This window comes from Rhinoderma darwinii, chromosome 5 (genome assembly GCF_050947455.1).
Source record: "Rhinoderma darwinii isolate aRhiDar2 chromosome 5, aRhiDar2.hap1, whole genome shotgun sequence".
Taxonomy (NCBI): Eukaryota; Metazoa; Chordata; class Amphibia; order Anura; family Rhinodermatidae; genus Rhinoderma; species Rhinoderma darwinii.
The window spans coordinates 330,476,080-330,495,928 of record NC_134691.1 but is presented as its reverse complement, the minus strand read 5'-3'; the positions used below and the strand labels follow the sequence as shown (position 1 = coordinate 330,495,928).

At 44.4% G+C, this 19,849-nt stretch overlaps 1 protein-coding gene across 6 annotated transcripts in view; it reads left to right on the top strand.

The window, feature by feature from the left end:
* The window catches only part of SGCE (sarcoglycan epsilon), a 71,340-nt gene that overhangs the window by 26,176 nt on the left and 25,315 nt on the right, over positions 1-19,849 (top strand). For all 6 annotated transcript variants that reach the window (XM_075827728.1, XM_075827726.1, XM_075827727.1 and 3 more), the window contains exons 2-4: positions 22-144; positions 5,881-6,038; positions 11,402-11,474. In XM_075827728.1, coding sequence (XP_075683843.1) covers positions 22-144; positions 5,881-6,038; positions 11,402-11,474 — 354 coding nt within the window. The remainder of the gene's footprint in view (positions 1-21; positions 145-5,880; positions 6,039-11,401; positions 11,475-19,849) is intronic.

Sequence of the window (19,849 nt, the reverse complement as noted above, 5' to 3'; positions counted from 1 at the left end):
AATGCATCCTCTGATTTCCAGTGTTCACCATCCTGTCCAAGGCTCACTCCGATCGGAACGTCTATCCTTCTTCTGGGGTCCTGTTTGTTCACGTGCTGGAAAGAGAGTACTACAAGGGAGAATTTCCCCCTTATCCAAAACCAGGTATGGAAACATGTTACAAGGGCAACTGCTTGGCCTAAAAATATTTTTTGTAAGGCTACGTTATTCCATCATATATGACGGGAAACATATTGATACATGCAGCGCTATTTTTCACGTCAAATCAAGGGACAACATGACGGAACACGACAAACCCTATAATAAGTCAATTGGGTCCCTCTGGCGCCGGTGGTATCGCTCATACGACGGATCCAGCATGGCGTCCTGGTTTCCATTATAAATGGAAGCCACAATACAGGTGTGAACAGAGCCTAAAACCTATGGTACCATAAATAGAAAGCATCGCTGGCGTTAGCACCAAGCCATCCTGGGCAGAAGCCAGGGCCCATTGGGCTTGGGTGACCCATTATGAAATGGGTAAACATGCTCTACAGTTGTCAAACTGAGGGGGGGGGGCATACAGTGGGCCAACATACAGCTGGAGCCACCAAAATAACAATGCTCACATGTGTGGAAATGTAAACATATAGGGGAAGTCGGGTTTACAAAGCCCATTTTCGTATTGGCGAATTCTTAATTAATAGATGGGGGGGGGGGTCCCCTGTGTTTAGGACCTTATTTCTTAGCCAGAGTGGAGAGCAAATACAAATATAAAACTCTCACTCATGGAAGACTCATAATATCTATGTTTTACACTGACTTTCTATTGATTTCAATAATAACTGTGTAATACTTAATTTCCCCTGTGGTGGCGCTGCAGAGGAATTGAACACGTAATGTTGTTTTCCCCAAAAGATTACAACTGATTGCTGACACAAAGCAGATGCAAAGCTCATATTAACCTATTTAGAACATGCTTCTCCTTTGGCAACATCGACAGTTAGATAAACACAATTTACATGGAAACAGAAATGTAGAATATAATGGAAGGTCCATGTTTTCCTATGTATGTTTAACGTCTTCATCTTTATAAGCCCCCGGCACAACTGCTGGAAAAAAAATCTACCAGTTGTATGTAAATAAAGCTTATTTATTATACAACTTTTTGTTCCTCACAGTTTTTAAGGTCTTTATTTGCTGTTCTAATATTTTTTTCTATCTGGACGCTTGTAAATGCTTTGATTGTCACAGAGCGGGTTAGTGGACCCACTAGGCCGTACCGCCGCAGCGGGGAGGCAGCTGGCCAAACAACAGGACACCCCAGAAATACAATGTCCCGCACAATGGTACCTGAATAGTCCAGATGGTGGCCGCAGCTCTGGCACAGATGAGATGGGTGCAGCAGATGGCGCCAAACGTGGCGGATGATAGAGGAGCCGCAAGTTGCGCCAGACGTGGCGGACTCCTCCGGGCGTGGCAGAAGACACAGGACGTGGCGGATTCCTCCGGACGTGGCAGATGACACAGGACGTGGCGTATTCCTCCGGACGTGGCAGATGACACAGGACGTGGCGTATTCCTCCGGACCTGGCAGATGACACAGGACGTGGCGGATTCCTCTGGACGTGGCAGATGACACAGGACTCGATACTAAGGCACAGCACGGGAAACAGGATCGGGAAACAAGGCACGGGTAACAATTGGAACGGGAAACACTAAGGGACCATTTGCAAGACAGACTGGGAAAACTAACAATGCTCAGGCAAGGATTAGAAGGCCAGGGGCCTTCTTATAGACCAGGAAATCGTGGCAGTTGATGATGATGATGATTTCCTACTTGCGCGCGCACGCTCGTGCCCGGCCTTAAAGGGACACAGCTGAACGAAGTGGAAGTGAGCGCTGGAGTCTCCTAGGAGGGAGACGGGGACCAGCGCTCACGGATCCATGGCTGCGGGCGTCGGGAGGTGAGTGAACCCAACGGCCCGCGGCCATGGACGCTACATTGATGATGTAGAATAGATGAGATTTAGGCCTCGTGCACACTTCCGTTGGCCGTCGTACGGCCGCTAATGACGGATCCGTGAAACACCGACCGCACACGGATGGCTTCCGTGGGCAGTCCGTTGTTTCACGGACCAAATTAATGAAAAGGCCGAGACTGTTCCATAAAAAACGGACAGGAGTAGGACCTGTCCTGTTTTTGTCGGAACGGCCACACAGTTGTGTTAAAAGAACGGAAGTGTGCATGGCCCCATTCCATGACAAATGAGTGTGTCAGGGTGCTATTAGTTAAAAAAACAGATAGCACCCTGAGGAAAAAAACTGAAGTGGGCATGAGGCCTAAGGGGGGATTCACACGAGCGTGATTTTCGTGCGTGCAGGCCGCGTTTTTTTCGCGCGCCACGCACAGCCCTATAGAAGTCAATGGGGCAGTTCAAACAGTGCGTGATTTTTGCGCAGCGTTTGTTCGCTGCGTACAAAACGCGACAGGTTCAATATCTCCGCGTATTTCGCGCATCACGCACCCATTGAAGTCAATGGGTGCGTGAAAACCACGCTTGGTCGCACGGAAGCACTTCCGTGCGAACCGACTGAAACAGCGCACCAGCTGTCAAAAGGATGAATGTAAACAGAAAAGCACCACGTGCTTTTCTGTTTCCAAACATCCAAACGGAGTGTCTTTGAGCTGAGCGAACCCGGACAACCGAACCGAACTTCACCGGGTTCGGTCGAACTCGTTTTGGCCGAACCCGGCATAAAAATTTCCGGTACGCGACGTCAGGAGATAGTCACTGTCCAGGGTGCTGAAAGAGTTAAACTGTTTCAGCACCATGGACAGTGACTTCCGATCCCAATATACATGAAACTGTAAAAAAAAAACGAAGTTCTGACTTATCGATAACTCCCGGCTTCTTCCTCCAGTCTGACCTCCCGGGATGACAATTCAGTCCAAGTGACAGCTCCAGCCAATCACAGGCCAAGCACAGGCTGCAGCGGTCACATGGACTGCCGCGTCATCCAGGGAGGTGGGGCCCGATGTCAAGAGAGGCGCGTCACCAAGGACGCGTCACCAAGGCAACGGCCGGGAGGGAAGTTCTCGGTAAGTTCGAACTTTTTCTTTTTTTTAACAGGTTTCTCGATATTGTGTTCGGCATTCACTGTCGAGGGTGCTGAAAGAGTTACTGCCGATCAGTTAGCTCTTTCAGCACCTTGGACAGTGACGGGTGTCGACTAGCCTCATCTCTATGATGGCGGCTGCGCGAAAATCACACAGCCGCGCATCATACACGGATGACACATGCAGCTGTCAAGTGGTTTTTGCGCGCGCAAAACGCTGCGTTGTTTGCGCGCGCAAAAACGCAACGTTCGTCTGAATCTGCCCTAACTATGACGAAAACAATTTTCCCCATACAAATATTGCATTGTCTCACAAGTATGTTCCTTGGAAAGGATAAGGCTGCGTCGGGAGATTTACCCAGAAGAATACCGCTGTCTGTCGCACTATTCTTCCTGTCAAAATTCCGAAACCATGATGGAACCGATAGACCCGATTTGAAAGTCAATGGGGTCCGTCAGGCACTGGTGGTATCTGTTGTCCGACCGATCCGGCAGTGGGTAGTGGCTTATGTTATGAACAGAAGCCATAACGCAAATGTGAGCATATCTAAATAAAAGTTATGGTCAAAGTGTTATATACATAGAAAATACTGATACTTCCTCGATTTACATAATCTGACGACTTGTCCTTGTTGGTGCTGCAATTTCACTGTTGAGGAGTGTTTAATTATAATAATAAGGTATTAATAGTAAATATTAAAGGGGTTTTTGAGACTTTAAAATTGATGGCCTTTCCTTGGGAATGACTACCAATATTTGATTGGTAGGATTCCGGCTGCCAGCACCCCCTGCCGATCATCTGATTGAAGCCTCATCCCCTTTATTATTAATTCAGGTATAGCCGGTACACGGCTGTGCCTGGTTGTGGCTGTGCCAGGTAAGGGCCTTTTCACATCACCGTTCATTTCCATTCCAGGGTTCCGTCGGAGGGTTCCATCGGGTGAACCCCGCAACGGAAAGTGAAACTGACAGCACAGCTTCCATTTCAGTCACCATTGATGTCAATGGTGACGGAAACATCGCTAATGCTTACCGTTCGTCACCATTCAGGCTGGTTTCCGGTTTTCCGACGGAATCAATAGCAGAGTCGACTTCACTATTGATTCCGTCAGAAAACCGGAAACCAGCCGGAATGGTGACGAACGGAAAGCACTAGCGATGTTTCCGTCACCATTGACATCAATGGTGACTGAAACGGAAGCTGTGCTGTCAGTTTCACTTTCCGTTGCGGGGTTCACCCGACGGAACCCCGGAACGGAAATGAACGGTGATGTGAACAGGCCCTTATGTAGGTTATTGCAGCTTAGTCCTATTCAAGTGACTGGGAGCTGCAGTACCAGTCACAACCACCACTGTATGCATGGCAACGTGCCTGGGTTAATCATAAAAGGGACAGTGCCGCAGCACCTTCAATCAGCTGATCAGTATGAGTACCAGGTGTTGGACGTCCACCGATCAAATATTGATTGCCTATTCTAAGACCATCAATATTAACCCCTTACAGCCCTGTGATGTAATAGAATGTCATAGTTCGCAAGTCGTTCACACATTAGATCGCAGTGATGGTGCGGGGCTTCCTCGGTCAGCCTATAGAAACCCCCGGAGCACAATCATGGGGTGCCAATGGGTTACCATGGCAGTCGACGGCCCTTAAAAAGAACCGTCAGGTCTGCCATAGGTATAAGCCTCTTGCGTGGGCTGCATATGTCGACCAAATTATGGATCCTAAAATGCAGCAATGATACATTGAAACAAAGTGCTGCGTCTTGAAGGCCAAATGCTTGACTGCTCAACCAGCGCTACATTCATTTCTATGGGACTTCCGGGACCGCTGTCTCTGGCACCTCCATAGAAATTATGGTTCTGGTTGAACATGTGCACCAGCTCGTCCCGCTCAATCCACGCAAAAATAAAAAAGTTATGACTCTCAGAATGTGGCATCACGAAACAATTTTTTTTTTAACAAATAGTTTTTTCTTTGTAAAAGTAGTAAAATATTAAAAAAACTCTTATCAATTTCATATCACCGTAATTGTATTGAGCCGCAGAATAAAGTTATGTTGTTGTTTTTACTGCATGATGAAAGCCGTAAAAAACGAAAGCCCAAAAAAATGGAGGAATCACAGTTTTTTCCAATCTCAGCCCATAAAGAATTTATTTTTCCGCTATCCAGTACATTATATGGTACTGAAAATTGTACCAATAGAAACTACAACTCCTCCCGCAAAAAGATAAGCCCTCACACCGCTCTATTGATGGAAAAGTCAAAAGTTTATGGCTCTTGGTAAGAAGGAAGTGAAAAATAAAAAATGAAAAAATGGCGCAGTCCTTAATTGGTTAAAGCCCTCAAATGCCTTTAAAGTTGACATAGACGCAAAGATTTTTGTTAATTATCTGAACAGTTTGACGGTTGTTACTTTCATAGCCACCTTAATATATAACCTATGTATCCTAGAGCGCACTAGTGCTAAGGGCCCCAGTCTGATCATAACTTAATTAATGGGGGTCTGATCAATGGGCCCCATGATAACTAGAATAAAGAAACTGTAACTCCAAAGCTAAGCAGAAAGTGCATTCAAAATGCCAAAGACGGCCAATGCCCCTTCGTTCTATGGATCTCTAGGGGTCCCGGTGGTTGGACCTCCACCAATCGGTGAGATATGGCACATCCTTGCTATAGGCGATAAATAATTTTTGTAGGAAAACCCCTCAAAGTAATGTAACATTTCTTTCCAATTCTCTTTTTTTCAAAAATGTATTGACTTTTTGTCTTCTTTGCAGGTGAACTAAGCAATGATCCAATTACATTTAATACCAATTTAATGGCTTATCCAGATCGGCCGGGGTGGCTGCGGTATATCCAGAGGACGCCTTATAGCGACGGGGTGCTGTATGGATCACCGACATTCGAGAGTGTGGGAAAGCCAACTATTATCGAGGTACAATGTCAATTATTACTATAAAAGAATCAATAAAACACCCGATTGAAGAGTCAACCATTTGCTAATCATTGGGCAGACCGACTTGACATAGTTCAGCTTCCCTTTTGGAGTTTGAAGAGGCAAAATCAATGCGGCCATTGTGTTTTATGTGCTGGGGAATTGGGCAGATCGATTTGCTCATCTCTAATTATTATTAAAATCTATAAAAATCATTGTATTACAAAAAAAACACAAAACACAAAAAACAAGTTCTCATACGATTACGTTGACAAAATGAAAAAGTAATTGCTCTTAGTGATGAAAAAACTAAAGGGCTCTGTAAGGGGTTAAAGGGGTAGTCTGATTAAAAAAACAAACTTTTTCAGACACCCTATTAGGGAGTTATGAGTTAATAGAAGGGGGTCCCTTGTTCAGAATCCTCATCTCTTGAGAGCGGTTATAAAGAGCGTCTCTTACCCTGGAGGACCTGGCACACACATTGATTTCAAGGGGGACTTTGTAATGCTTCATTTCACCTGTGATGGCGCTGCTGGGAAATTGAACATGTGGTGCTAGGTTACCCCCACAGATTACAGGTCCCAGCTTTAAGACACCCTGTGAACAGCTTATAATTAGGGACTCTTCTAACCAAAGGAGATTGTACAATCCTTTTAAGTAAAATATTTAATTTACAAATTAAGTTCACAGGAAAGACCTGCAAAATATTATATCAAGAGATGGTGAGTGAAGTAAAGGATGTTCAAAGAGATATAACAGTTTATGTAGAATTTAATTAGAACTAGTTAAAATGGAGAATTCCTTTAAATCTTCTTCTTATGAATAAATTTGCATTTCATTTCCCTACTGCTGTCTCTATAATGAGGTTTCTATTTGGAGGCTCTCTGCAGCCCAAGATCGTATTATGGAGATAAGTGCCGAGCTGTAACTATGAATTATGTCCCATAATAACATATTATTTTTTCCTCTGCCAGTTCTGTTTTTGACATTGTCTAAGAGCATATTCTTGATCTATAACATGTAACGAGTAAAGCGGACCTCATGTTGTTTCATTGAATGACCCCTGTAGATGTGAATGTTGAATGACTGATGTTAAGAGCTCAGACAGAATTGAATTAATGAGGGTAAATGTATAGCCTGAGCGCAGCAGAGCACATACAAATTAGACTCCGGCACTACGCTGCGACCGCATTGTATATAAGAATGCTGCTTTACCATCATATTCCGAAAGAAAACATTTTTGGAATGAGGACCTGTCACCTCTCCTGACATGTCTGTTTTAGTCCATACTTGTATTTCCCATAATATAACAATTTTGGAGCATCTTTTCTTAGAACTCTTTACTGTGCTATTCCTCTGTTATTCCTCCTACAAATTTATGAATTGACAACTGGGTGTCACCAGTTGGGGGTGTGTCCCTACACAGACTGACAATGTCCAATCAGTGCTGACTGAGTGAGTCTGTGTAGGGAGAATGATAACGCCCAGTTGTCAATTTATTCATAAATGCCTAGGGGGAGTAACAGAGGAACGGCACAACGCAGAATTTTAATAAAAGTTGCTCCAAAATTGTTATTTCATGGGGAATACAAGTATTTTCTAAAACAGACACGTCAGGAGGGGCGACAGGCCCTCCTTCAGAGGAGATAGTTTGTGCCTCATTCCTCAATATGGCTGTGTGTGCTATGGAAAGCCAATGTATGTAACCTAAATCATGGCTACTAGGACAGGTAACTATATAATTGATTGACTAGGCTATACTAGTATGTATTGACTGTGCCATAGACCCTCCAATTGTGTTCTTCCCCTAAGTAAGCCTACTCCGCCAATGAGCAGCATCAAGAATAACGGAAGCTATTACCTGCTGCTACTACTACTCCACCTAACAGACCTGAATTTTGGTGCCGTGTTGTGGTTATCTGATTAGAAGGTTGGGGCTGTTAGGTGGGTACATTTAGCACCTTAGTGCCCTTAGAGTATAGTCCACTACATGGTAGAGCTCATACAATATTGGAAGCCACATAAGAGTGGCCATATAATAATGCCAATATAATATTAATTTACATACTGCATAGCAGTACCTATAGTGTCAGCTATATAAAAGTGCATTGACTGTAATGTTAGCCTTCTAGCAGTGCTGTACCAGAGATACCAACACGTGACGAAAACCTCAAAGCAGTGCCAAACAATAGTACCAGTCATAGCAATGCACATACTAGTGTTCTATCAACATAGAAGTAGCCAAATGCTAATCATAGGCATAGTAGTGTCTAAAGAGTAGTGGCCATACAGATAATTATAAATAATACAATAGTGCCAATTACATACCCATATAGTAGTGATAAACACACAGGAAGTTCCATACAGTACTATCACCCATAAGTGTGCCCATACAAACTGGCATCTACTGCATATTAGAAATCATACAGTAGTACTAGCCACATAATTAGTGGCCATACAGTAGTATCTACCAGTCCTGCCAATGCCCATATAATAGTGCTATCTATACAGCCGTATTGCCAGCCATAAGAGTGCCCATATAGTACTGATAGCCATAGTAGAGAGGATACAATAGTGCCAACCACATAGTAGTGCCCATACAGCGATATGAGTCATATTAGTACCCATTCAATAGTGCTATCCATATAGTAGTGATCATAGATTAGTGTCGGACGAGTTTGGGCTCATTGACTAACGCTAGCCATAGTAGTGCTCATGAGGGCGAGGTTAAGGTTGGTGTAGGCAAAAAATTTGGTGGGAGGCCCATATTCTACTCTGGGACCTGAACCCCTCTGACACCCTATGATAACCAAATATCGGAGAGTTGGCCACACATCCACTGAAGACTACAGAAACAGCCGAGCAAGCATGTCCCACAGACTTCAGTGGAGAGAGCCACCCGAACGTGTTGCCACCTCTCCACCTCCTAAATGAGTTGTGTACACGCTGTCCAAATTAATAGCGCCCTTGCATCCGCCGGACGACTGGTTCTCCTGATTTAGTTGTCATTTATGCAAATTAGTTGGAAAAACCGGCCTGGGCCATTGGGTGGAGGAGGCTTCCGAGGTCCCCGAGGTGGTGGAGGTCCCAAGGCACGTTCCTCCTGTGTCCTCCCTATAATCCAGCAATGGTACTCATATTAGCACCCATATGATAGATATAAATACAAATACTTTACATTTGTGACTGTTCTATTTTGTATGTGATTTGCCTTTTTTTCTTTTTTATGTTTGGTTACATTTTTGCGCTCCATGTTTTGTGTGGAAAAACTAAATATGCTAATACAAATCTTGACCTACTTTAGTTGCCGGGAGATGCTCATTATTTTGCTTGTCTCTCCCTTGGATCCGCAGAATATTGTTGTAGATTATAATTAGTGATGTTTTTACTTTCATCGTGCCATTGGCAAAAAAATCACAGTCAGAGTCACATAGAACTAATTCTGGTCTTTACATGCACAAAATACAGGAAAATTATTGTACAACATTGAAAATCTACTGCCAAATACTTTCTATTTCCCTCCATTAGCCATTATTTATTTAGAGCTAATTTATTAACCTCTTAAAGGGATTGTCCATTTTTTTGATTATCTATTTTCATTAGAAGGTTCCCCAAAACAATAAATTGATCACATGGTATTCTGCTGCCCCCCTCCCTTTAACAGCTGCAATCTGTGAAAGAACTTGGTAGAAAGTAATCAATTATCCTACAGCGCCACTACAGGGGAAATTAAGCATTACATAGTGTTTATGGAAATCAATGTGCAACCAGGCCAGTTTTGAGGCCACATAGTCTCTTTTTTTTTTTTTTTTTTCGTTTTTAGGGCTAGATTCAAAAATTGTGTTTCAAAACTGTATACCATTTTATTATACAATGGATAAGCTTTATTTTCTGAATCTGTTATCCCCTTTCATATATTTGGAGAAAAGGCTGGGAGACTCGTGGAAAAACAGGAGTAGGCAACGCTGACTCTGATTGACTCCTTCCTGGGTGGAATCTGTAGCATGGGCTGTCAGAGATGGTTGTATAAGCCGTAAGTGGCTGGGGTCAGGAGTTCGATAAAGTCTGGGGGTCTGACGAAGTTTGGGGTCAAATAAGGTATGGGGTCTAGCATGGGTCTAATGAAGTCTGGGTGCTGGGGTCTGATGAAGTCTGGGGGTCTGAAGTCTGGGGGTCTGATGAAGTATGGGTGCTGGGGTCAGATTTAGTCTTCAGTCTGATGAAATCTGGGTGCTACGGTCAGATGAGATCTGGGGTTCTGATAAGGTCTGGCTGTTGGGGTCAGATAAAATATAGTAGTCTGATGAGGTTTTAGTGCTGGGGTCAGATGAACTATGGGGGTCTTATGAAGTCTGGGTACAGGGGTCAGATGAAGTCTGGGTGCTGGGATCAGATGAAGTCTGGGGGTCGGATGAAGTCTGGGTACAGGGGTCAGATGAAGTCTGGCTGAAGGGGTCTGATGAAGTCTGGCTGAAGGGGTCTGATGAAGTCTGGGTGAAGGGGTCGGATGAAGTCTGGGTGCAGGGGTCGGATGAAGTCTGGGTGCAGGGGTCGGAGGAAGTCTGGGGGTCGGATGAAGTCGGGGGGTCTGATGAAGTCTGGGTGTTGGGATCAGATGAAGTATGAGGGTCTGATGAAGTCTGGGTGCAGGGGTCGGATGAAGTCTGGGTGCAGGGGTCGGATAAAGTCTGGGCGTCTGATGAAGTCTGGGTGCAGCGGTCAGATTAAGTCTGGTGTCTAGTATTTTATGTTTTGTGGCATGTATAAAGACATAACTGTCCATGTGTTTCAGTAGTTCATACGCACTAATCATGATTCAAGGATGGTGGGGGTGTGGCCTATATAAGGGGTGGGGCTTATGTCTGGAAATTTAGTGCGACTTGCCACAATTTCTAAAAAGTAGACATGTATGAACCAAATACAAATCCCATGAGAAGCCAGGTAACCTACTACCATGTTTTTGATCCCAAAAAATGATGTGATATGTTACATGGTACTGGAAAATAGCTGATCAGACCAGAAGTAAAGCAGGAGTTTGAGGTTACTGCTCTGTCACTCCCCCATGATTTACACTGCAGCGCTAGTTATTTTGATTGGATGCAGTTAATAAGCACAACCCCAACACAAGCTCAGCAGGGAGGGGAGACCTGATTTCTATTTCTGCAAGAACAGAATGATTATAACTACAAGCAAAAAAACTAGCGGTGAGAAAAACAGATTACCAGGAATTGTCACCAATATACACAGCCAAGTGATGTCATCATCAGTTATTATATTGTTATTGTTTGTGAATGGTATTGGTATTATTGTTTTTGTTGAATTGACATTTTTGTTTTAACCCTCCCCCTCCTTTTCTTCTCAAGATAACGGCTTACAACAGACGAACCTTTGAGACAGCGAGACATAACCTTATCATCAATATCATGTCAACAGAGGGTAAGCCGGCGCTGTGACCAAACGGATTGATTACAATGAGTGATAGGCCCGGTCACATCTGCGGTCGGTGTTTCCGTAGTTCTGCTCCGTGAGAGGTAGAAGAAATATATGAAATAGATAGATAGATAGATAGATAGATAGATAGATAGATAGATAGATAGATAGATAGATAGATAGATAGATAGATAGATAGATAGATAGAGTAATGGATTATCATATGGGTGGTTTGGGCGGCCATCCGGGGCCCAAGGCTCCCAGGGGGCGCATGGCCGCCCGAACCGCACATAATTTTAAAAATCACTTCAGAGTATCATGCAGCTATGCAGTGTGCTAGCGCCGCTAATGGCCGCTGCTGATAGGGAGGGAGGGGCGGACTGGGACGGAATAGAGCCGCCGGCGCTGTTGATAGGGAGGAGGGGGAGGGACAGCAATAGCAGGGGCTGGATAGGACTAGGAGACGTGCGTCTGCTAGTCGTGGTAGAACACGCCCCTATTTCACGCTGCACGTACCACCAGTGAGGAACAGAAGACCAGGGGGGTTGTCGAGCGTTGAGGAAGGTTAGTCTGCTATCCGCCTCTTGCCCCAATCAACAATTCACTGACGTCAGACGCTAAGGGGGGATTAATTACACAGTGGGGGGGGGGGGGTGTGGTTGAGCATCTAAATAACTGCAAAGGGCTCTATAGGGGATAATCATTTCCCCCCATAGACACTCAGCGGTCAGTTAGACGCTCAACCCCCCCCCCCACCCCCCGCTGTATAATAAATACTGAAATACTGAGGGCTCTATGTAATTACTAATAAATTGCAAGGGGAGGTCAGATTGTGTGACTGACTGTTGGGGGCTCTATAGGGGGGTCTGAGCGACTAACTGCTGAGGGCTCTATGGGAGGGCTATCTCCCCCCCCCCCCCCAGAGACGTCAGAATCAGACACTTAGAGCCCCCAGCAGACAGTCAGACAACCTGACCTCCCCTTGCAATATAATCTCCCCCATACAGCCCTCAGTTTTCCCATGAGAGAAATTGATGACATATCCACAGGATTTGTCATAAATGTCAGCTAGATGTAGGCCCCACCTCTGGGACCCGCCCCTATCTCTAGAACGGGGGCCCCCTAATCCCCTTACTACCTGTTTCTGCTCTCTCTGCCTCCCAGCCCCATCCTGATTACATGGTCGGGAGTTACGGAAACAGCATAGCTTGCTGAGCTACGCTGTTTCCGTAAGTCCCAAAGAACTGAATGAAAGTTACGGAAAGTCCATGAAGTCAGGAAGTGGCCGGGAGGCAGCGATAGCAGAAAGAGGTAGAACAGGGTTTAGGGGGCCCGGTTCTAGAGATAGGTGCGGGTCCCAGAGGTGGCACTCACATCTATCTGACAGGATCCACAGGATATGTCACGGAAAAACCCCTTTAAAGTGTAACTAAACTTCTAAAAAAACTTCTGACATGTCATGGTGAAATGTCAGAAGTTTTGATCGGTGGGGGTCCGAGCACTGAGACCCCCATGGATCGCTAAAACAAAGTGGCAGAAGCGCTCAGGTGACTGCTGTGCCGCTTCCTTTCTGATCTGCTTTTCTCGGAAAGCCGAGCAAGCGGAGTACGGACATACACCACTCTGAGGAATGCCGATCAGTGGCGCATTATTCAATCGTGTGCTTCTACCGCTTCACTTTAGCGATTCTCAGTGCTCGGACCCCCATCCGATTAAAAATTCTGACATATCAGTATGACATGTCAAAAGTTTTTTAAAAGTTTAGTTACACTTTAAAGAGAGGTGTTACAATTTTTTAATTATTACTTTTTCTTTAATAAAACTGTGTATCAGTGTTTGGTGCAACTTTCTAAATACTTTTTTATTAAAAATGATTTTTACTTTTTGAGATACAGCTGCTTTATATCCTGAATACAGAGCAGCTGTATCTAGTGCAAAAACCTGTATCCGTCAGGTCAGTGGCACTGACTGGTACAGTGTCAGCAGGTTGTGGGGGTTAGATTGCATTTGAAGTTGTGTCAACGGCCCAGGGACCATGGTACACTTAATCCGCCACTGGATAGATAGATAGATAGATAGATAGATAGATAGATAGATAGATAGATAGATAGATAGATAGATAGATAGATAGATAGATAGATAGATAGATAGATAGATAGATGATATGATCTCTGTGCTACAATTGGATTGTGCCTGTGATGAGGTTTTTCTAGAACTGAGGTTATGGGAAGAATTTTCTTGCCAAAATATTTGTACTTAATAAACAATTCCCACTGCGTTACATTGGAGTAATATCATTTCTAAGACATCAACAAATTCCTCCATAAGAAAAAGTTAAGTAACGTGCGCAATTTATATACAATTCTCTCTAGTGGACGTAGTGAATCAATCATTGAGTTATCATCTTGTGACGTCTTCTATCAGTCTAAGGGTATGTTCACACGCAGTGGTTTCAGACGTAATTCGGGTGTTTTACGCCTCGAATTATGCCTGAAGAAACGCCCCTAATACGCCTACAAACATCTGCCCATTGCTTTCAATGGGAATTACGATGTTCTGTTCCCACGAGTCTTTATTTTACGCGTCGCTGTCAAAATACGGCGCGTAAAATAACAGCTCATCAAAAGAAGTGCAGGACATTACTTGGGAAATTTTTGGAGGCGTTTTTCATTGACTCTATTGAAAAACAGCTCCAAAAACGTCTGTAAATAACGCAGCGAAAAACGCGAGTTGTTGAAAAAAACGTCTGAAAATTAGGAGCTGTTTTTGCCTGAAAACAGCTCAGTATTTTCAGATGTGTTTGCTCACTGCATGTGAACATACCCTTAGGGCATGCCCAGACGTGACGGAGTTCTTCCGCCACTGTCCGCATCAATGCCGCACAGAATCTGCGTTGCAGATTCTGTTGCGGCTCTGCCTAAAATGGGCATTAAATTGATGCGGACTAGCCGCTGCGTATTGAGGGGAAAGTACTTCCCTTCTCTCTATCAGTGGAGGATAGAGAGAAGGGCCAGCACTTTCCCTAGTAAAAGTAAAAGAAATTCATACTTACCGGCCGTTGTCTTGGTGACGCGTCCCTCTCTCGCCATCCAGCCCGACCTCCCTGGATGACGCGGCAGTCCATTTGACCGCTGCAACCTGTGATTGGCCTGTGATTGGCTGCAGCCTGTGATTGGCCTGTGATTGGCTGCAGCCATAACTTGGACTGAAACGTCATCCCGGGAGGCCGGACTGGAGGAAGAAGCAGGGAGTTCTCGGTAAGTATGAACTTCTATTTTTTTTACAGGTTGATGTATATTGTGATCGGTAGTCACTGTCCAGGGTGCTGAAACAGTTACTGCCGATCGCTTAACTCTTTCAGCAACCTGGATAGTGACTATTTACTGACGTCGCCTAGCAACGCTCCCGTAATTACGGGAGCCCCATTGACTTCCTCAGTCTGGCTGTAGACCTAGAAATACATAGGTCCAGCCAGAATGAAGAAATGTCATGGTAGTAAAACCAATACGCTCCGCAGCACACATAACATCTACATTACATCTGCGGACTTCATTGCGGAATTTTGACTCTCCATTGAAGTCAATGGAAAAATTCCGCAATGAGTCCGCAACCAGTCCGTGACACGTCCGCAACAAATTGTATGCTGCAGACACCAAATTCCGCACCGCAGCCTATGCTACGCAGCGGAATTGTCCGCAACGTGTAAACGAACCCTACTAAAAAGCTGTGGAAGGCAATCGAGAAACGTGTACGCTGCGGATTTACGCTGCAGACTGTCCGCAGCAGAATTCCAGAGCAATTCCGCCACGTCTGGTCATGCCCTAACTCTTTCTGAGATGATCTATTTCTGGGAAAGCTGGGTGATAACTAGTATGGTGACCAATATAGCCCTTATGGTGATTGTCACCCAGCTTTCCCTGATCCCTGCACAGCAAATCTGATGTCAAATCTGTTGTGCAGTGCTACTGGAACAGGGGGTAAACCCCTGCATAACTCTCCGCTCAGGATTCTGGGACCCCAGTGTTAGGTTATGTTCACACAGCCTATTTTCGGCCATTTTTTGGGCCGTAAACGGCCGAAACATCGGAGCAGAACGCCTCCAAACATCTGCCCATTGATTTCAATGGCAAAAACGGCGTTCTGTTCCGATGGGGCCGTTTTGAGAAACGGCCGCATAAAAAAAGGGCCGCGAAAAAGAAGTGCAGGTCACTTCTTGGGATGTTTTTTGGAGCCATTTTTCATTGACTCTATAGAAAACAGCTCCAAAAATGGCAGTAAAAAACCCAGCGAAAAACGCTGCGAAAATCGTGAGTCGCTCAAAAAATGTCTGAAAATCAGGAGCTGTTTTCCCTTGAAAACAGCTCCGTATTTTCAGATGTTTTTGAGTTTGTGTGTGAACATAGCCTCAGTGGATAGGTCTCTCCCGATTGTTTTTTTGCATCATAAAAACTTTTTCCACCAGACTTCACAATCTCCCACAAGCCTTCTGGCAAAATGTAACGTCGATGTGTAACAGATTTTTTGCGCAACCCACAAGCAACGGATGTAATATGCAATGTCCTTCCAACATCGCAGGTCTCTTCATGTTTTTTTCTTTCATTCCTACTCTTAAAGGGAACCCGTCTCTGTTATATAAAGAGCATCTATACAATTCCCATAGTATTGTGCGTCAGTGCTGATCTACTGCCCCTGCTGGGCTGCGCAGCACACTCCTGTTCGGGTTGCCATTCAATATTGTGCGTGCCGCCATGTGCTACTTTCAGCCAATCATCTACTATTTATTAAAGGGGTCTGTCTGGTGGTGCCAGTTGCATGGCGATCATAGATGTCATTACACATGTGGCTGCCTAGTAAACTACAACCAACAAGTTACAATATCACAATATAAAAGTAGTAAGACCCCTAGAGGCTATAGACAGCATATAACACACTGCTACAAACAGGTTCAAATAATAGTAGAAAAAGAAAAAGATACAGTTACATGATGCAATAATTATGATATATATATAGCAAAATAAAAATATACATAAAAAACAACATGTGACGGTTAGCGGGAGATGAACATTTCTGGAATACTTGTAGGTAATACAGTCAGAAGAAGGGGGGATAAGTAACATGCCGCCGAATGTCAAGAGGATCCCAGTATGGGATATGGAGGATCCAGGTTTACAAACAGGGGGAAAGAGTGGAACAAAAGCGTTGCAAGTCCTCTGGGGGTGTAAAGTCTGGGTCATGTATTTCACCTAACTTTACAGCACAGCTGTTTCTTTAAAGGGTCCATTTAACTTTTAACACTGACTTACAGTTTATATTTACAATGACTCTACATAAATACATTGTATAATTTGCTGTGTACTTATCCTGAATTACAGCCTATAATATGCTGCAGAGCGGCATTCACGATTCTGCTACATGCTATTGGAAACAGCTTAGATGTAGAGATGAGCGAATCGATTCTACATGAATCGAATTAGTTAGAAAATTACCAAAAGGTTTGGATTTGAGTGAATCCAAAACTTTTGGGATTTGCCAGCTGGCTTCCCCATAATGCCTTGCAGGCAGCCCTCCCTCTAGCCCAGCCAATCATGGGAGGTATAGGTGTGAGTCACTGATGACTCAGCCACTATAAAACAGCCCAACCAGGAAATGCTGCTGCTTTATGGGGATACAGAGGAGAGAGAGAGGACGTCAGACAGAGTGTTAGGGATCTGCCAGGTACTACGTCTAGGTATACTCCTGGGATTAATCAATCCACACCTGTGGCCAGACCTGTTAGACTGACACCGTCTCCCACCAACCAGGGTGGCAGGCTCAGGAGTGGGAGAGCCTATCGCGGCCTGGTCAGTCGGAGTTAGCTCCGCCCCCTGTCCTTTATTACCTGCTGTGTTCTCTTCCTCAGTGCTTGTAATTCTTCTGGATTCCTCCTGGCCCCACTGCTGCTTGCTCCAGCCTGCTTCTGCCGTGCTTCTGCCTTGCTGCAGTTCCGCTTTACCTGCTTTGCTTTGCCCCTGGCTTGCTTCCTTCTCCGTGCTCACGTTGGTATACTCCACTTCATCCTGGTCCTGACTACTCATTCACCGCTCCGTTTCCTCGCGGCGTTCCGTGGGCTACTGCCCCTTCCCTTGCGTGTTCCCTGTTTGTTCTCCCATGCACTTAGACAGCGTAGGGACCGCCGCCCAGTTGTACCCCGTCGCCTAGGGCGGGTCGTTGCAAGTAGGCAGGGACAGGGCGGTGGGTAGATTAGGGCTCACTTTCCCTTCACCTCCTTCCTGCCATTACACAGAGAGTGAGAGATAGTAAAACACAGAATACAGATAGATTGTGGATTAGGGTATGTGCACACGATGAGAGGCTTTTACGTCTGAAAAGACAGACTGTTTTCAGGAGAAAACAGCTGCGTCGTTTCAGACGTAAATGCTGCTCCTCGTATTATGCGAGGCGTCTTTGACGCCTGTAATCTTGACCTGCTCTTCATTGACTTCAATGAAGAACGGCTCAAATTACGTTACAAAGAAGTGTCCTGCACTTCTTTGCCGAGGCAGTCCATTTACGCGTCGTCGTTTGACAGCTGTCAAACGACGACGCGTAAATTACAGGTCGTCTGCACAGTACGTCGGCAAACCCATTCAAATGAATGGGCAGATGTTTGCCGACGTATTGCAGCCCTATTTTCAGGTGTAAAACGAGGCATAATACGCCTCGTTTACGCCTGAAAATAGGTTGTGTGAACACAGCCTTAGTGTCAGTGAGTGTGATTCACAGTGAGGAGAATGGGAGATAGAAGTCAGTTAGTGTCAGTGTGTTAATTACTAAAATAAAAGATCAAGGCAGCACTTCCAAAATAGACGTAGGAGCTTTATTTACCCAATGCGACGTTTCAGTCAGTACTGCTGGACTGAAACGTCGCATTGGTTGAATAAAGCTCCTACTTGTATTTTGGAAATTGCTGCCTTAATCTTTTCTTTTTGCCTACTTCAAGGGACTTTGGATCAAGTCCTATTGAGGCGTGCTCCCATATTTTGTCCAGTGCTATGATATTTTGCTTTTTAGTGTGTTAGTTACAGGGCAGGCAGCCATTGCTGTTAGTGAGTGCTGCTGCATCTATACAATTCTTACATTAATTGTGAATCATCAATCTTCATCACATCATTCACAAATCTTCAATAATATTAATGCTGGTGCTGATAGCGTGCCGCTGCCATCTGAAATAAAAGTCACAGACGTGACGTCATTCATCGTTTTGCATATATCTTATGGAGCCAGCACAAATTGGCGTATTGTTCTGTATCAAACATTTATACAGTGCCGTTATACCTCAGTCTGTGTCCAAGTGACATTTTTTTTCAAATAAATAGTAAAAAAGGATTGCTTCTTCACTTCTCAGGACGATTAGTCACACCATCACTGGCACATGTAGTCGTGGTGGTGGAAATATAGAATATAGTGTGTGGAGGTGAAACGTTGCAATAACGGCTAATAAAGTAGCTCTTTTTCACTTTAAATTTGTAGTGCTGCCTATTCTTTGAATTGCTCTATATATATATATATATATATATATATATATAAAATAATTTTCTTTTCTCTATAGTAACACCAAACCTGTTGCTACTTCCAAAACAAGAGAAAATTTTTGGACCACTTGTAAAAGAAAAAAAGAAAAAAACATTGCTTTTTTAGATACCACCGTGTGTGTGTGTGTGTGTGTGTGTGTGTGTGTGTGTGTGTGTGTGTGTGTGTGTGTGTGTGTGTAAACACCAGCAGGCATCTGCTTCCAAAAAGGGTTAATTTTAAAAAGCATAGAAATTCTGACAGTGTGGTGTGTTATTATACAGGCTGTTTGTTACCACCGGCTGCCATCCGTTTACCCAAATCGGTTTTACCGAATTGGACCCAAAACTAATTTTGGGAAATTCGATCATCTCTGCTGAGCTGAGCTCCTATACCTCCAGGGGATAGTGATTAATTTTTTTTGTATTCTATCAAATTATTGTACAGTGTCTGAAGTAAGCTTTATGCAGACACTGAACATGCAAGGAATACTGGGAGATCTCAGCTCTGATGGCAGCAGAATTGTGAAGGCAGCTCTTTAGTATAATATAGGCTTTAACTCAAATTATTACTAGATAAGTCATGTGATGTATGTACACAGTGACTCCACCAGCAGAATAGTGAGTACAGCTCTGGAGTTTATACAGGATGTAACTCAGGATCAGTACAGGATAAGTGATGTAATGTATGTACACAGTGACTCCACCAGCAGAATAGTGAGTGCAGCTCTGGAGTATAATACAGGATGTATCTCAGTATCAGTACAGGATAAGTAATGAAATGTATGTACACAATGACTCCACCAGCAGAATAGTGAGTGCAGCTCTGGAGTA